The sequence below is a fragment of the Plutella xylostella genome, chromosome 27, assembly GCF_932276165.1.
Source record: "Plutella xylostella chromosome 27, ilPluXylo3.1, whole genome shotgun sequence".
NCBI classification, from domain to species: Eukaryota; Metazoa; Arthropoda; class Insecta; order Lepidoptera; family Plutellidae; genus Plutella; species Plutella xylostella.
The window spans coordinates 2,632,877-2,651,847 of NC_064007.1; the positions used below are offsets into that span (position 1 = coordinate 2,632,877).

Sequence of the window (18,971 nt, forward strand, 5' to 3'; positions counted from 1 at the left end):
ACCGCGTCGCTATATGCGGCAGGTATCAGGTTACAAATAACAAGGTGATAAGGACTGTTATAGTCAGTTACTTTAAAGGGGGGGCTAAGACCTTTTACTAACCGATTGGCTCCTGGTACCGGCGTATGTATTGGGGTAGTTAGGTTTATGGTTCATTCGTCATTTCCCTATTATTTATAGAGTATTTGGACGTATTTATGACGAAGGGAATATGGAACCCAGATAGTTTTTGAACACCCCTTTAGTTAAGGGCGAAAATAAATATAAAATTTAAAGCAGCCATGCCCTATATTTAGGCTAAGTTAGCTAACATCCATTAACCACTATCCCACCTCCACAGACAGGCGACGTGACCCTAGTAAAACAACTCCAATACCACGGCTGGCCCACGGCGCCGGGCCACGTGCCCGAGGTGACGCGCGGGCTGGCCGAGCTCGCCGACGCCGCCGCGCCGCGCCCGCACACGCCGCTGTGCGTGCACTGCACGTGAGTACACACACACACACACACACACACACACACACATTACATACCATGTCAAAGTCAAAGTCAAATTTTTTTAATCATCGTACATATACAAAATTTTCTGATGAACGTCAATTTTTACAAATTACTCTCCGTTCGGATAAGGGGGGCTCTTTCTGTCTAAGGAGAAGAACGGAGGCAAGAAACTCCTGAGCCATCTTTTCAAAAAAAGACTTAAAACTAGTTGGTATACAATACTTATAAGCTTAATAATTATTATTATAATAATATGAGCAGAGCTAACTACTTATCACAGCCATGCATTAACGTCCTCTAAGTAATCATCAATTTTATAATAAGCTTTTTTACAGAGTTTCTCTTTAATGTAACACTTAAACTTATTCTCTGGCATTTGAGCAACTTCTGTTGGAAGCCTATTATAAAATCTAATACAGTACCCTAAAAACGATTTATTAACTTTCGCCAGACGCATCGCTGGAAAAGCCAGCTTATGCTTGTTCCTAGTATTAATGTCATGATTACTGCCAATTGTATCAAAAGTTGAAATATTCTTTCGTACATACATTAAATTGGAAAAAATGAACTGACATGGAACTGTAAGGATGTTCATTTCTTTAAATAGTTCTCTCAATGAATCCCTGGAACCAAGTTTGTATATAGAGCGGATGGCTCTTTTCTGTAATACAAATATAGTTTCAATATCAGCGGCTCTACCCCAAAGCAAAATGCCATACGACAATAAGCTGTGGAAATAACTAAAGTAAACTAATCTGGCGGTTTCAACGTCGGTCAGTTGTCTATATGTTATATGTGTTATACAGGGTGGCCCAAAGAGTGACGTCCAAAGGAAAATGTTTGATTCCTTAGGTCAAGGGGTAGCCCAATCACCCCCATGTATGTTCAGCAATTTTTAGTAGTTTAGGAGTTATGATTTTTTTTCCAAATTTTCTACGAAAATCGACCTCAGTGGATTAATTATGTTTTATTATTTTTTGGATAACTTTTTAAAGCATTTTTTATTTTGTGTCATCCTCTTAAGTTGTTCTTTTAACCATAAAAGTTTCAGCTTCCTAGCTGTAATGTAAGTTAGTTATTTTTTTATCGAAAGTTCGAATTATATCATCGAGCTAGACTGCTCTGAATTTTCTACTTTAAATTAAAAATTGAAAAAGATATTCTCATGGTCTCTTATTAATTTTAAAAACTCCGCAAGGTTCCAAAATTACATAAAAATAAAAATAAACTATTGCTTAATAGGGTATTATTTGCAGAAAAAAGCCTTCAAAGGTACCTGGGTGGAAATTACCTAATTAGTAAATTGTTTCAGAAAGTTGAAATATTCCTGTTATGTCATTACTAAGGACTAATTAAGTTAGAAAATGTATCAAATTTAAGGGAAAATTAAATTATTTACTTTTTTTTTTATTTACGTTACATTTTTGAATGTAAATTCTTAGAAAAATGTCACATTTTTGAGAAAAGGTACTTTTTTTACATGTTTAACCTTTTGACAAATGTCATATTTTTTACATTTGTCACTTTTTTGACTTAAAGAAAATTTATTGCGTAGATGTAGGTTGTGTATTGCTATGGGAGGTCGCCATTTTGAAAATTTATTGTGAGTAAATGTGTGAAATAATTATTAGAGTTTATTTACTTATTATTAATAATAAAATTATCTCATAAATCTTACTACTCAGACTAAAATATTTTTCTAAGAATTTACATTCAAAAATGTAACTTAAATTATAAAAAAAGTAAATAATTTAATTTTTCCTTTAATTTGATAAATTTTCTAACTTAATTAGTCCTTAGTAATGACATAACAGGAATATTTCAACTTTCTGAAACAATTTACTAATTAGGTAATTTCCACCCAGGTACCTTTGAAGGCTTTTTTCTGCAAATAATACCCTATTAAGCAATAGTTTATTTTTATTTTTATGTAATTTTGGAACCTTGCGGATTTTTTAAAATTAATAAGAGACCATGAGAATATCTTTTTCAATTTTTAATTTAAAGTAGAAAATTCAGAGCAGTCTAGCTCGATGATATAATTCGAACTTTCGATAAAAAAATAACTAACTTACATTACAGCTAGGAAGCTGAAACTTTTATGGTTAAAAGAACAACTTAAGAGGATGACACAAAAATAAAAAATGCTTTAAAAAGTTATCCAAAAAATAATAAAACATAATTAATCCACTGAGGTCGATTTTCGTAGAAAATTTGGAAAAAAAATCATAACTCCTAAACTACTAAAAATTGCTGAACATACATGGGGGTGATTTGGCTACCCCTTGACCTAAGGAATCAAACATTTTCCTTTGGACGTCACTCTTTGGGCCACCCTGTATGTATGTTAAACATACCATGAACAGTCAGCGAGTTCAGTACGTTAACTGGTTAATGCCAGATTGTTTCCTCACTCCTCACGATGACTAAGCAACCGTTAAGTTACTTCATGGCTGCAGTGTAAGCACGGGGCGCAATTAAGACGTGACAAAAAATTTGCATCACGCTCACATCGCGCAGCTTCAAGAGCGAGTGCGACGGAACTCTTGTCACGTCTTAAATGGGCCCCGTGCTAACCCTGCTGGAGTGTGCCTACAATGAGTAACATTTAAGAGTTGTACAGTATGGCATGTAGCAATCGTGGTTGGCAATCACACTTTTCTCCCCTACTATTTCACCTCAAAACTACTGAAACTTGGTTTCTGCCAGGACTTTTACCCACAACGTACAGACGTTGATAAGACTACCTAATGTTATATCTAAGCCATAAAATTAAATCAATATTTCAAAATTCGCGAAAAACTCTGTATAATTATGTTATAACCAGTATCTCACACACCCCTATTTTCCGCCAACAGCTACGGCACAGAACGCTCGTCCATGTTCGTGGCGCTCTGCATCCTCATCAGCCAGCTGAGGGCCGAGCGGCGCGTGGACGTGAACTGCGTGGCCAGGAAGGTGCGGAGCCAGCGCGCCGGCACCATCGACACTGTTGTGAGTATGCGCTGTGGCCTGGGATGAAATATACAGGGGAGAAAAGGAAGTGGGCAATGATTTCAAAGTTAAAGATGCGTCCGGCAGAACGTTTTACTTATTTTTTATTATTTTATTTTAGGAAAACTTATAGCACAATTTTATGGTTTAACATTAGAATGAGCAGTAAAAGGCCTTTTACAAGTTTCCACTTTAAAGAAAATAACACGAAATTCAAATAAACGATGACAGTTATATGAGATTTTAGGACCAGCGCGAGAGTGCCTGTCTCTTGAGTGGTTGGCCCTTACGCTAATAAAATACGAGTCCATGGAAGTGGGATTTAAAAGGTTTGGAAGATAAGTTATTCATAATGACTCCCAGAGTTACCGCCTCTCGGCCGTAGAACAAACTATAACTATAAGCGACTGAACGGTTCTTAAACAGTCGATTTTCCGCCAATAGAACATAGAGAAAAAACAGACTTTAACTATTTGCGTGACTTTCATAATATAATTTGTTTCAGTTGCAATACGAATTCCTCCACCGTGCCATACTGAACTACGCGGAGCTCCACAATCTGATGGAAGACAGCTAAACGCGGAGACGCATCCAAAACGGTACAGTAACGTCATTTATAAAATGATAACTTTAGTGGCCACTTAAATGTTCAATGTATGACATTGATTGTCTGTTTTTAAACATTTGTAGTGTCTATGGTAAACACTTTGTTCGTATACCGATGGGGCTGAAGTAATTTAATGCAAAAGTGTAATTTAAATATAATTTTTCAATTTATCTTTGATCAAATGCCAAATTGGTATGCCCCAATAAAAAAACGTACTACTTTTTGTATGAATATTTTTTTACAAACAATCCATGATGATTGATGATTTTTGTTGATTTTATAAAATAATTATACAGTTTTGTTTCTAAACTTACTTACAGTTCCCCAAAATTGATAATGCACATAGAAATCTTCGCCATTGTTCGGCAACGGTCGTATTCCCGAGCGTTAGAAAACTATTATATATTTAGAGTGGTTAAGTGCATTTTCTTCATGAAATTTTAGTAGAATTATGTAATTGGTGCTAAAAGAGATAATTGATTTATCAGTAACGAAATTTGATTCTATAATTCATAATATTCCATAATATTAAAATTTACTTCGAAAATGTTACAGTAGGTACTTTTCAAGTGTCTTACTGAAGCTGATGTAAAGATGGATGAAAGAAGGTTTGAATAACACAAGGTTTATATTATAAGGAGAAATGGATTTCAAACACAGGTTTATATTAAAAATTTGATATCTCAGTTCAAAAGTATTTACAGCACTGATTATTTCACATCAATAAACATGTTTACATTAAAATCTCAGTTCAAAAGTATTTACAGCGCTGATCATTCACAATAATATTACAATTACAAACTTGGTCTTTTGGGTGTGGCTTTATTGGCAAAGTGAAGTCTATCAATGTGACGTATATTTTATTCTTAAATGTGCCTCATAATATGGCATCGTCAAAAATAATTAAAGTTGAAATTAAATTCACATTTGAAAAAAATAACAAGAACGATGTGTAATTGCAGCTCTTTATAATTCCACAAAAGTAATATTGATCTTGACCTTGAGACCCTTGACTGATCGGTGACAGCCACCGACCGCCCAAATTGTTTTCGATTATGTGTCACATGATATTGACTACTATTTCTTTCGAACAAGGATCAAAATGCAAGTGCTTTGTTTAATTCAATGATTCGGGTGTTTCCGGGAATACGACAGTTTGCGAAGATTTGCATGCGCATTATTAATATGGGAGAACTGTACATATTACGAGTATTATGTAAAGAATGATCATTTTTTATGCAATTTCATTGTATTGACATAGCCAGGTTTAGGTTTATAAACTTTTAAAAGTACATTACTTAATAACATCACTTATACAACAATCAAACGTATTAATTGAAACGTTGAATTTCTAATCTCCTATTTTGATATTTCTACTTTAATTCTTACACGTAGTTAGTAAGTTTACAAAACGCCTGACGCATAGACTGTTTAAGTTTTAAATACATATACTTAAATCTTACAAAATTGACAACCCTATCAACCGGAGGGGTAGCTTCTCGAAAAAAACCTTACTACACGAGTTTAAGGTTTATAATGGCTTGGGGAGTTCAGACTTGAAGACGTGCTAGGTTTAGATATTTAGAAATATTTAGCAGAGTGTCTCCAATAAAAAACAGGCAAATGGATTTAGTTTTGGATGTTCAATTAATAGCACATTTGTTTAACACACAAAATGTTTTGAATTTTATTATATTACCAGCTATAAATAACTTAAACTAAATATTTACTAAGTGAAACTCAACTTTGTGACTTAACCCTTCTACAGACAGTAGCTGAAATATTAAGGCTGACTTGCACGAAACATTTCAACGTAAATAAATCTATTGCTCTCTTGCTTTGACAGTATACTGACTATTATAATATATTTAATTTCCTCATACCCGTAGATAATAGATCTGACATGTAATCCGTACTGTAGTTATAAATGTATTAATATTGTTTGGTATATACCAACGAAGCAAGTCCAAAGAGAAGGCGTTAATTTAATGTTATTTTATAAATAAATTGAACTCTAACTAGATAACATTTGTAATACCTATTTCCTTTATTTTAAGTATATAAATTACTGGGAGTCTGTCTATGTTACTCTTCTCTAGCTAAAGTTCAAATTATTAATTTTATACAATCGAGAGGCCATTATTTGCATTTTATATAAATGTTCAAGCTTCATGTTCACTATTTTTATTTTGTAATGTAAATTGAACTTAGGGTCTGTTCACACACTCGCGATATCTGTAACTGTGTCGACGATATAAGAATGGACTAGGTCGCTTACAAACTTACATTCAATAAATGTAAATGCATGTCTATCCGTACAAAATCTTCAAAATGATAATTGTATAACCTTTTTTAAACCTGTATATCTGTATAATACCAGGTAATTATTTGTGCTTGCATTCGAGACTCAGTCCTATAAAAATATAGAATGTATAGTAACTATGCACAAACTTAGTCTTGGCAGCATTTTTTCGATGTGTTTATTAATTTAGAAATAACATGTATTTTATGTAATTAAAATACACTAACATATTGATTACAAAATGATGCCATAATAATTTAAAAAGTACTCTGTACTGGATTTCTATGGCTATGAAACATTAACGATTTGGGACATTTCTTATTAATTTTACCCCTTACCATAAATTCATAGACACACTGGTTGATTATGCGTATGTGTCACGATGTTTGCATAAGGTTTTTAAGTGATGCTGACTCTCTGAAATCATGTTTTAGACATAATATAACTTTTATGCAAGCATCAAAAACAAATATATGCTCGGATCCATTGAATTGAATTCTATTCTATACTTTCATGATAACGGAAGTTCACCTTCGTTACTTTTAAATAATGTTTCTTTATACCTATTTCCATAGAAATACTCAACAAACTACCAAGAATCTTGGGCACAAACTAAACAATGCATAGTTAATTTCTGTAACTAACAAACATTATTTATTAATGGTAAGGTATGATGTACAGATTTGTCCCTGATCGTACAAGGCGGCTGTCTTGATATGTCCTCGACTGTCCAGGGGGCAACGTACTGGTATTTTAATGTAGGCTATATACATACTTTTAGATTTTGTATTGAGATAAACTAAATATACAATATGTTGATAATTTTTACCAAAAAAGATGAGAATGCATGAGGGTAGATGTGGCTTTGTGATGATTATTTCATTTTCAATCGTTCTAATATTTAATTTTTCATTTAATGATTTCTATTCGATTCTAACTAACTTGTGGGTACTGAAATAACGACACATTTGGCTTTTGGGCATAAATGGAACCAGTTTGTTCAGATTTGTAACAATTCTTATATTTTTTTTCATATATAATATAAACTTTATAATACTTGTGAAATAAACATCACAAAGTCATAAGTTTATTGACGGAGCAAACTGTGCTTTAGCGTTGATTGTTATAAAGATCAATGTCGTATGTGAAGTGATATGATGTGGACTGCAGGAGGTATGGACTGGTTTTGTATATAAATGTGTAGGTAAATATTTAGCGATCACTTTAATTGATAAAACGAAACACACATGGACCGTGTGCCTTAGTAATTATAATACGTAAATAATCATCTTATTCTCATTCATTAATATTATTGGGCCTGTTTCACAATGTCTGGATAATGGCTACCTGTCGGTTAAAATACAAGCTGCCACACTCTGTCATTATTTTTTAGACAGTGACAGCATGTCTTTTAACCGATAGGTAGCCATTATCCAGACATTGTGAAACAGGCCCTTAATGCCATACATAGCAGAGGCACAACGGCTCAATTTGAAACTGATACAATTTTGCCTGATCGGATTCATACACAGATTATCTTCAGACCAAATTAAGACACGGATTTTCTTCCGTTCAGACAGAACTGAAGGTAAAACTGTCCGTATATAGGGGCACTTTAGAGGTCGATATTATAACATGGGGAATGCATTCATTTTTTTGCCATCATTCGGTAATCATATAACTAGTATTTCACACGTACCCCTTGTAAGTTCCTATTTCAGAGTGTCTCGATAAAATGTCTACGTGATAATAATCATTATTGTCACAGTCCAAAACATCGAGAGGGACTCGAATGTTTTTTTTATCCCTCGGCTAACCATTATCTAGATTTCAGACATTGTAAAATGGCACGTAATTTAAACGACATTAAGGTATCATACATGATTGTCTTGTAAAAAAAACGTAAGTATTCAAAATCAGTCCATAGGTGAGCGTGAAGTGAGGAATGTTTTTAGCTTTTTGTATATCGTATATTATATAAGTTGTAGGTACGAACCCACTTTTTTATGGACTGTAGATTAAGGTTAGGTTAGGTCAAAATTGTTGTTTATTCTGGGCCCCTTTCCAAGCGACTTTTATATACATATATCTTTCGAAGAATATCATCAACTTATGCAAACGTAGATTTTCTAAATTATGTACCGATTGTATGCTTTTCGTTTTGGAGTAAAACATTATTATCCGAGTAGTCTTTGGAGGAAAGTTTACTTTTAATACCTAATTGTGTCTACAAGGTGTTGCAAAAACGGTTTAGTAAGCCGACAGGGGGAATTTCTGAACAACATTTTGTTGTTCAACCACTTATGCAACATTCTGCGTAAGAAATGACATGAAGTAAGCTTACAAGAAGGGTGAATGCAGATTTGAAATCATTTCCAGAATAATTTAGTTCTAAGGGCCTCAATTCGCTTATAAGTAGAACAATCAATGCTTTATGAAATAGTTTTATAAAATGCCATACATACATATTTGTCGTTCGCTGAAGCTGACTTTTATACAATTTTTTTTACATTTTTGTAATAATGCTCATGAATCCATAAGTTATTTTTACTGTAATTCATCTGAATTGGTTTGTTCCTACTAAAACAATTTCGGCGAATGTTTGAGCTCGCTATTTCATCCAGCTGTGTAATAAATACTAAGAATCAGAGAGTAAATTTTTCAAGAGAAGTATAAAATTTAATTATAAAATTTGCATGATATTTATTCAAAATAACGGATGTAACGAAAAAACTTCTAATTAGAGAGACACCACAAAAACAGAAAATAATTCGTTCATCAGAAAATTTTATATTTGTACGATGAATAAAAAAAATTGACTTTGACTTTTGACTTTGACTTTGACTTTAACATAACTACATACATCGCGTACGCGTTTAAAAAAAATCACACTAAAGTTACGGAAATCAGTTTTTGGCATGTTATACAGTCGAATGAAATAGAGATCTCGAAATGTTATGTTTAGAAAGTGATAATCATGGAAGTTACAAATAATTTTGTAAATATTTACTCCTGTATTGTATAAGTTTAATTATATTTTTATGTACCTTAAAACGCTACGGTGATGAAGCAGTTTTATTATTATTTTAGTTTAGTTTTGACGGCTGTACAACTGCTACCGGAGGATATAATTTTGTTTGTTTTATTTTTGTAAATAGATTATGCAGGTCATGTAATACGATATTTTTGAAAATACACCACTATTTAGAAAGGATTGTGTTTTATTGCATCTATTATTTGCGTACAAAGTTTTTACTTGTGCCCATCTTTCTATAAGGTATTAGCAGAATTCGATATTTCAGGAAAAAACATACATATGTACGTTTAAAATGAGATAGATAGATGGAATATGCTTTATTTGTACACACATAAGAACATAATTTACAAAAGCTTATATACAAAAACATACGTACTTAAAAAAAAGCCGGTCTTAGCACTAAAAGCGAATACTTATCTAGCGTAGTTATGCTATCAAATACTAAAATTCCATATCGCCTCACGCCATCCATCTCGAACCTGAAGCATAAGGAAACTACTATTACTTATGCTATCGAAATCCATCCCGACCATTTTTATCGTATAAAATATGGAGAAAACAGGCACTTGTGTCACGTACTATGCCCCAATACTTCGCCGCGAGAGTTTGCAAACTTCCATCTATCGCCGTGTATTTCTGTAACGTGGGTGTAAAAAAACCTTCCCTTTTTTGATAGATTTTCAGGGTTCCGCGGGACACAGGAGCGAAGGGAAACCTTGTAAGTATGTCTAGACTATGTAATCCCTGTACCTCGGATGTTTTTAATAAGTGCTGCGGCCACCCCTTGACTAGACTTATCGAGTTATAAATAGCTTTTTTAATATTCCTGTCATAGAGGTAGGTACTCTTTCTACTACATAATTACGAATTGAAAGAACGAATGTTGAGGCGGTTAACAGTGAAGACCGGGTTCGATCCTCGGCCGGTGCAGACGTTTTAAACATTTTTTAGCCGATATACCTAGACGATCAATTAAATTGTGCAATATAATTCAACGTCTAGGGTTAATATTGAAGATTGCGCAAACGTCATTTGGATTAAAAACTTATTGCACAATAAATATATTGCACAATATTATTGTAGGTCTAGGGTCCGCCTAAAGCTGTCTCCACAGGCGCGGAAATCGCGACGATAATATCGTCTTGCCACGTAATTCTGTATTGTAGTATGGTAGTACATGTATATGTATGTATAGGTAAGTACCTACTCCGTCGAAGGTTAAAAAGAAACATATCACATAAAAATCGAACTCGAGTGGAAAATACAAAACGATCCCCTACGGAGCCCTTCCCGAAAATGAACTGTCACCAGCGTGGATTTGTGAGCTATTTTTAGAGCTGATTGTGGGCGGGCGGGCCACCCCAGCCTATTTGCATACAGGGGGGTCACTCTACATGATGAAAAACGAAGTTTTGGAGCGCTGCTACGACTCTATCTCGTTGTATTAAACGTGCCGATTGCGCGACAGCTCTCTTTCGTTCGTTTTTCGTCAGTATAGAGTAACCCTTCAGGCCCCTACACTGAGCTGGCATGTGGTGTGGTGGTGTCCCAACTTGGTGCGCGGGTGAGTAAGTACCGTGTCACCTACCTATCACGCTGAGTGTGTTATGAATGTTATGATGACGATGAAGTTTAGAAAGTTTTATGACTAAGGGCTGATTTTTAAATGGGCAGATAAACGTTATTTGAGTAATAATTCTGATGCTGTCACATGTGAATATTTGTATTAGACAGTGACAGCAACAATTTTATTCCTCAGATAACGTTTATCTGAGGATTGAAAAATCAGTCCTAAAAATAGTATTGTAGGTAAGTATACTTACTTAAGAATTATAAGAGCATTTTCCTGCAGGCGTGCTACGTATCCATATACCTACACTCAGGTGCAATGAAAAAGTTCAACTTGCATAATATACCGACACCATTTCCCAGTTATTGTAGGTAGGTAAGTACCATGGAAATAATAAGTACTTATTACTTCCATGGTAAGTACATAATGACGTATAGGTATATAGTATGGTCACATTGCATCTCCATGGCATGCAAAACCCTTTTTAATTTGTCTGTGACGTCATTCAGAAACCGTTTATAATAAATTTTAATAACAAAGTTAAGTTACCGGAAACTCAACGTTTTATATCCGCTTGCCGCTGAAAATTGCTGTTCGTTTTCAGAAGTTTGTTTTCGCTTAATTTCAGAGCTGAAACAACATACCTGGGCTGCGATTCTGCAAGTATAAGTCACATCATGCCGTTGGGCGCGATTCTCAAGGTACCAAATTGAAATTTAATCAAAACAAAATATACAGGATTAAGTAGGTATTCTTTTGTTCAAAATGAGACGTTGTGTAAGTTTAGTATCTCGCATTGAAACAGTATCGAATGTGGACATGGAATTAGCCATTCTCCTACTGTATAAAATGATAAAAAACGCATCAGCGAACAGTTTATACATGCAAGCTTTAGCTGTTGTTGTTGTTATTAACTGTTTTTTATAAGTATAAGTCCCGTGAGCCCGTGATATGCTATTGCGCCTGGCCTTTATTTTTTTCGTCTGCTGGCGCGTCATATTACGTCAAAGAACAGATGTCATCGGTACTTTACACTTTCCGGTGACGTCATTATTAGGTCCCTGCGCATTCGCATTTTACTGGGCTCTTATACCGTAGATCTGTGCTATATTCCGATTGTGTTTGACTATCAGAATACTTGCACCTGGGATCAACGTTTACTTCTATATTGCAGGAACTTTAATTAAACAGATAAATAAATGGATTCTTTACTCAATTGAAACTCCAACTGTAGCCTCACTGTACAGTGAGTGTACGCTATTTTATGTTATTACTAAGTGTGCTTAATGACTTTATTAGGTACACTTTTCCCATTGAAAAGACATTCCATGTAGTATACTTGTTCGGGTCAACCGAACACTTACCTCAGCAATTCGTATTTCTTGCGAGTCGGCCGACTCAGTGCATCGCGGAACGTATTGCCGGGCGGCAACGGGTGCATTCATCATTATCATAGTTTTAACGTAATTAAGTATCAGTGTGGAACTTGAATAAACTTTAATATATCATTTATCAGTGACTTTATCATTTATAAAATTATCATTAGTTATGTACGGACTTACAACCCGCACAATACTCATATACAAAGACTGAACCGATTTGACTGAAAATTGGTAGCTATGAACGGAGAGCGCCCAGGAACTTTTTAGGCTCGCCGGCTATATAACTATTAAAATAAGTATTACGATGTAAATGGCAGAGATTTTTATAAGTATCCTCATTCGTGAGATAAACATACTCCCACACCGCAAGCAAATGTTGTGACAATAATAATTTGTTAACTAACGACAAAATACCTACGAACTAGATGGAGTGTCAGTGCAAAAGAAATGTCTCGACAAATAACAGCTCACTTCTACTATTGAGATTAGAATAGTTTTGTGACTTTATTTATTTGCACAATGGTTGTTATTAGGTTGAACTTAAAACGATTTATCAGTAAACAAAATGCGGATAGTTTTAGCTTTATTTTTGTATATCTAGATATAGTATCTAGTTCGTATATCGTTAATCTAAGACTAGCGACCACAAGGCGACCACCCACGCCGCGCCATCAATATTGTACACAATGAACCAAACCAACGCTGCGGTACAATCCGACAAAGCTACCTTTGAAACGGAAACAAGTTCATAGTTCATAGTTAGTTCATAGTTATTTATTCATAAACAATATACATTGTGTGTGAATTTTTTAAAACTAACTTAACCTAGGTAGTTACACAATTTAATAAAGTTTTGTGGTATCCAACCTATACTTTACAATATGCAATCAACTTTTTACGATTAATATAATTTGAAAAAGTCATTAAAATAATAATTATACCTAATACAATTTGTCGAAATTACCAATTTAAATAATTATAATATCATTTCAAGTCAAAATAGATGTAAGTAGGTAGGTACAAAAATTATTAAGTTTCTTATGTAGGTAGGCAGTCACTTAAGATATTCATCTAGACTATAGAAGCACCCCTTCAACAAAAAATCCCTTAGTTTCGTTTTGAAGCTGCTATGGTTAATAAGTATTTTTAAATCGAGTGGCAATTTGTTGAAAACGACCTGGGACTGATATGAGGCCGAATGTTTAACGACTGTAAATTTTGGAACAAACTTTATTGGTAAGTCTTTTCTTCTAGTATTTTCCCTTCGTTTTTTTTCATCTTCACTTTCAATTTCATGTCTGGTTTTGGCTAATCCCGTTAGTAACACCAGAATGTAGAGTGAAGGCACCGTCAGTATTTTGAGTCGAGTAAAATGAGGTTTGCAGGATTCAGTTTGAGGTATGCGGACGATAGTGCGAATAGCTCTTTTTTGTAGTATAAATGCTCTTTTTATGTTATAATCGAAACTATTTCCCCAATGTTTAATGCTGTACCTCAATTTTGACTCTACGAGGGCGTAATAAATCATAGTTAGTTGTTCTTCATTGATCTCGTCTCGAAGACTTCTGAGTGCAAAGCACGCCGAGCTCAGAGTACTATCTATTGATTTTAGTTCTGATTTCCAATTCAGTAACGCATCTATATGGACTCCCAGAAATTTCACGGAGTCTACCATGTCAACTTTTTCTCCGTCTAATCTTATATGTAGGCTATCTTTATTTCTAATAGTGGATTTAAATAGTAAAGCACTGGTTTTCGAAGTATTTATTTTTAAATTGTTGGCTTTAAACCATAAACTGAAGTTATCAAGTATGTGCCACCACCAAAACAAGATTCTTATTTATTTGTTACATTACAGTGAGTTACTTCGATATACTGACATGGGTAAGTATAGTACATTCACGAGCGATGAAAACGTTCCAGTGACAATAGCACCAAATAAGTAATTCCTTATCGGAAAAGACTAGCTTAATGGCCCCCCGTCTGAAATATTTAACAGCGCCTAACTAAAAACAACAACAACTTTTTTTTTATAACAGTATTATATTTGTAGGTGATCTTATTGTTTACGTTATTAATTAGTAGTAGATCTTATTATTTAAATTTCTGGTTATAAAAATATTTTGATCAAATTCTAAATTAAATGCATGAAAGAATTGAGGTGTAGAAATATTTCAAGTGGAACTTTTAAATTGCTCGTGAGTGTATGTTTTGAGAGAAAATTAAGCCCTCTTTTTTATTCGAGCTCGATGAAAAACTTTTTCTCCAACTTCTGATTGCGTCTTGAGTCGTTTTCGTTTAATTAAATTTCGATATCGCCGTCCCTAGGATGTATATTTTAGAGTAGCTATTTTATTCAAGCAAATATATTGAGAAAACTTTATTAATTTAACATCATTTTGGTCCGCTATCTGGTTACGAATATATTTTCCTATTTTAACTCCATCCAATAACGGGTGTTATTAGTTAGACACATTAATAAGCTGAATGGACTAAGTGACCCACTCAGGGGTCATCTAAATGAAATTTGTTTTACGACTTTACGTAATCCATTTCATAAAAAAACAGTTAGCTTTGCCTTGTGTTTTATGTCCCTTCTTCTAAATCTCTCCTGTTTCCTTTAATGGAAAATGTTTGAAGAGTTTTTATCAGATACATTTATATTCATATACCTTTCCATGTAAGTTAATTCTAAATTGCTTTTTTGCGTTCATAATATATTTTTCTTCCATTCGTTTTCATAGAATATTTATTGCTACGTTTATTGCGAGTAGAATATTTTCTCGGTAGGTACATTCAAATATGGCATTAATCAGCAAACTCTGATTTACTGAAAATGTATTTCTATATAAATATACTATTATATTCTATATAAATGTGATACATCGTCTTCTGCAAACAACAAGTCGTGGGCGGCCTGTTCATACCCTTACATTGATATTGCTAATTAATGATAATCACGACTATTCACGGCTGTAAGCAGTATGGATGTATTGGATGCCTTCACAATAGTGTTTAACCAATGTTCGCAGACACAAAGCTAATCAAATCCACGTGAAATTCCCTTGAATGTCAAATTGATCCGGAATTCCGATTCACTCCCACACCTTCGGCGGATCACAAAACTATGTTCACCGACATTCCGACTACTGCAGGGTTTATACATGGTGTACATTTATTCAAGTACACATCCTCATCCTATATAACTACAAGGTGAAGTTGTCAGTGAGCGCTTTGTAATATTGCGGTGTTTGCAGCGTTGTGTAAAGGATCAAAACTCTAACTCAAATATTTTTATTCATCGTTCAAGTACATTTTTTTTACAAACTACGTTTCGTTATGAAAGGGCCGAGAATGAACATAACTCCTGTGCCTTCTTTTAAAGTTCTTTACTAAAAACCTACGATTATAGATATTAGTAGCGGTGGTTATAGGGTTCTATAGCGATATGCTCCCCTGATTATCTCCAAAACGAGCTCATGGGTTCAAAGCGTGAGTATTATAATAACCAAATACCCAAATAGTGACGTGTTGTTGAATCAGTTTGTTTGTATAAAGGTCTAGGATAAGGATCCTACCCGGAAAAAAATATAAAAATATTTTTTCCTTACATATTATGCGAAAATCCTCTTTGTTCCGATGCCTACGCCGCCGCGTAGCCGCTACGCCGTAGGCACTACGCCGTAGCTACTACGCCCCGTTGTAGCATTTAAATTAAACAATAAGTGCCAATTTCTCCATAGTCGGTTATCTAACCGACTGGGATTGGTTCATCAATTATACGCCATCTCTATATAAAATTCTTGATACATGTGTTAAAAGTCAACCACTAATACCTGGTTATGCTTTAACCGACTATGGAGAAATTGGCACTAAACATGCCATAACGAGCGCAACGGCCTGAAACAAGAGATACCGGTTCGAATCCTCTGACATGTCCCAATGAGTTGTTTGCAATTTATGGAAGGTTGCATACCTAATTAGACCCACAAATGCGAAAGAACTAGGATGCTAAGAGGATGTGTCTTCCATTTATCCCTGACCCTCCACATCAATATCCTGTTATGCAAGGGAAGTACTATTTTTTTCTGAGTTAGAAATAGGGAAGCTTATTATTATATTTAAAAAACCCGATGTTATTTTACAGATAACCTTACATAGACATCTTAAAACAGGCTCAAATAATATGTAGATCTAACAGTTTGGACCGTTTTCAACACACTGATGGCCGATCTTTCTTCTAATATTAAAAACGAGAAAGTTTGTAATTATATACATACTTAAGGCTGTCACTAAAGCTGGAAGAAAATCAGAATCTGTCAAATCTAGTGAGGGGGGGTTGAGGTATGCGGGGCGTTCTACGGACAATGACATGAAATTTTAACATAGTACTCGAAAACATAAAAGTGAAGACATGCCACTTTGTTAAAAATATACTAAGTAATATTGTTTTGTGATACGAAAATATTTATTTTTATTTGAAAGTATTTTTAATATTTAATAATTAATTATATATAAAGTCGTACCCGTGCCGATATTTATACAGGTTGTTGCAAAAAGGGTTTAATACTATGCCGAAACCTACGTGTGCAGCATGTTATTGATGTTATTTCTAAGCCAGGAAATGAAATCAGAATGTAAAAAAATCGCGAAAATATTATCAGAGTTTAATAGTTCAGGGTGTGGTATTAAACTCTGCCCCCGTGTAATAAAAAAAGTATAGTTAGCCGAAAGGGCGTTACTCAGGCGTCACTCTGAAAAACTTTTATCCTACGTAATTTTTTATATTCATGAAAAAAACGCTTCTTCATATAATTTTTTTTTGGTCACGTGACCTTTTAGTTAGACGACCTGTTTTTTTTTTGGTGTTTCAAAAGCAGAACAGTAGTTTGCAGAACTCTGCATATACAGGGTGTCACAAAAGGTTACGTAGCTGGCAAAGGGATATGGGGAGGTCACCAGAAAAATAATAACATGTAAGTACCCCCGCTAGGGAGTACATTAATTAGTACAAGGCGAGAGTGTGTATTTTTTTTTTAAGTACTTATGTGTATTTGGGATATGATAGAAATAATATTTTTGTTTCTTAAAAACCAAAAAATTTACACCTTGCTGCGCTCTTTTGCTCACTGTAAGTACACCTACAAATATTGCTGTATTAAAAAAAACGGTTTTGTTATAACGATTATAAAAAAAAAGTTATTTTCATGTCAAGGAGTCATTTACCTAATTACGATTTCACTCAACAGCAGGTGAACTGAAAAAATAAGTTCTAGTTCTATCATCACTTTAGATCGCAAACATTGTAACTCCACTTTTCTCGGCGAAAAGTACTCTTTGGTGTCAATAGAAACGTTTTTTGAATTCACATGTTTTCCTCTTTATTCGAAAAAAAAAAACTGTATTCCGCATTTTACCATTTGTTTTCCTCTAAACCCCAAACCGTGATTTTTAAACAAGAAAACTTAGTAATTATACCCTTTATTCTCATATACAACGTGCGATGTAGGCGAACGTGAACGAAAACTATGCAATAAGCCTTTGTTTTTATTACTACTTTAGTAAATTACAATAACATACTCAACAATGTTAATTTTTTTTTGCAATGTTATGTTGTTAAATTAAGATCTAATATTTTATTAACATGAAGTTACTTTCAACTTTTTTTTGCACCTATGCGTCGAATCACAGCATGACGGCTGCTGCAGCTTCCTGCTGTCCTGTCCTCCAACCAATCCCACCAGTACTGCAGGTTGCGTCGAATACGAGCCATTCTCTTCGACTTGACAAGACAGGTGCTCCCGGAAGGATCATAGATCGCACGGAACCCGTACCGTATAGAGGCAACGGACTCCTTTGCAACAGCCCCCCAGATTCGGAAGTAGCCCATGCACTGCATGGCGAGCACAGCTGCAGCAATTTTTTCGTAATGAATCATTGGAATGTCATCCCCGAAGGAGGCTCTCAGCCTACCTCACGACCTGTGTGACATTAGAAAAATGCACTGTGCTAACGCCGTTTGCGAGCTTGATTTGCAGGACCGCGTTGTATGCCAAGTTCCACAGCAGAGGGGTCCAAGACCTACCGCTGTGGAACTCCGCAACTGAACTTCTTCAGTGAAAACAAACCCTCTCCCCTGTTAAACACGTATGACCTCTGTCAATTTTCTGCAGATGACGAGATAGAGAAGACAAGTGATGGTATACAAGAGCCGCCCTAAAGGTTCGCCCTCTAGGGGATAGAGTTGAACGCGGTTACTATTTTTAAGCAAACAGCCAGCGCAACAACTCGCCCGTGGTTCTGCTCCTTCTTATCCTGCTCCTTATCCTGCTCCGACAGTGAACGAACGCAAAGTATTGTACCCACTATTCGAATCCGCATTTCGGATGCCAAACTGACTGTCCGAAAGGTCGAAACCGTACCACCACAGAGGTATGACTCGTTCGAAGAGCTTATCAGGCTCTTACAGCAATCAGATGTGTCGGTAGACTGAAAGATAATCTACAGGCCTGCTTTATTTATTTAGGAGCACTAATGGCCTCCTTTCAGTCATTGAGTCACTGGCACTCAGGCTGCGG

The 18,971-nt window shown here is 34.8% G+C and overlaps 1 protein-coding gene across 1 annotated transcript in view; it reads left to right on the plus strand.

The window, feature by feature from the left end:
* Window positions 1-4,415, plus strand: part of LOC105391616 (tyrosine-protein phosphatase 69D) — a 34,679-nt gene extending 30,264 nt beyond the window's left edge. The window contains exons 28-30 of the mRNA XM_048631095.1: window positions 341-486; window positions 3,360-3,495; window positions 4,001-4,415. Coding sequence (XP_048487052.1) covers window positions 341-486; window positions 3,360-3,495; window positions 4,001-4,072 — 354 coding nt within the window. The 3' untranslated portion in view covers window positions 4,073-4,415. The remainder of the gene's footprint in view (window positions 1-340; window positions 487-3,359; window positions 3,496-4,000) is intronic.
* The last annotated feature ends 14,556 nt before the right edge of the window (window positions 4,416-18,971 follow it).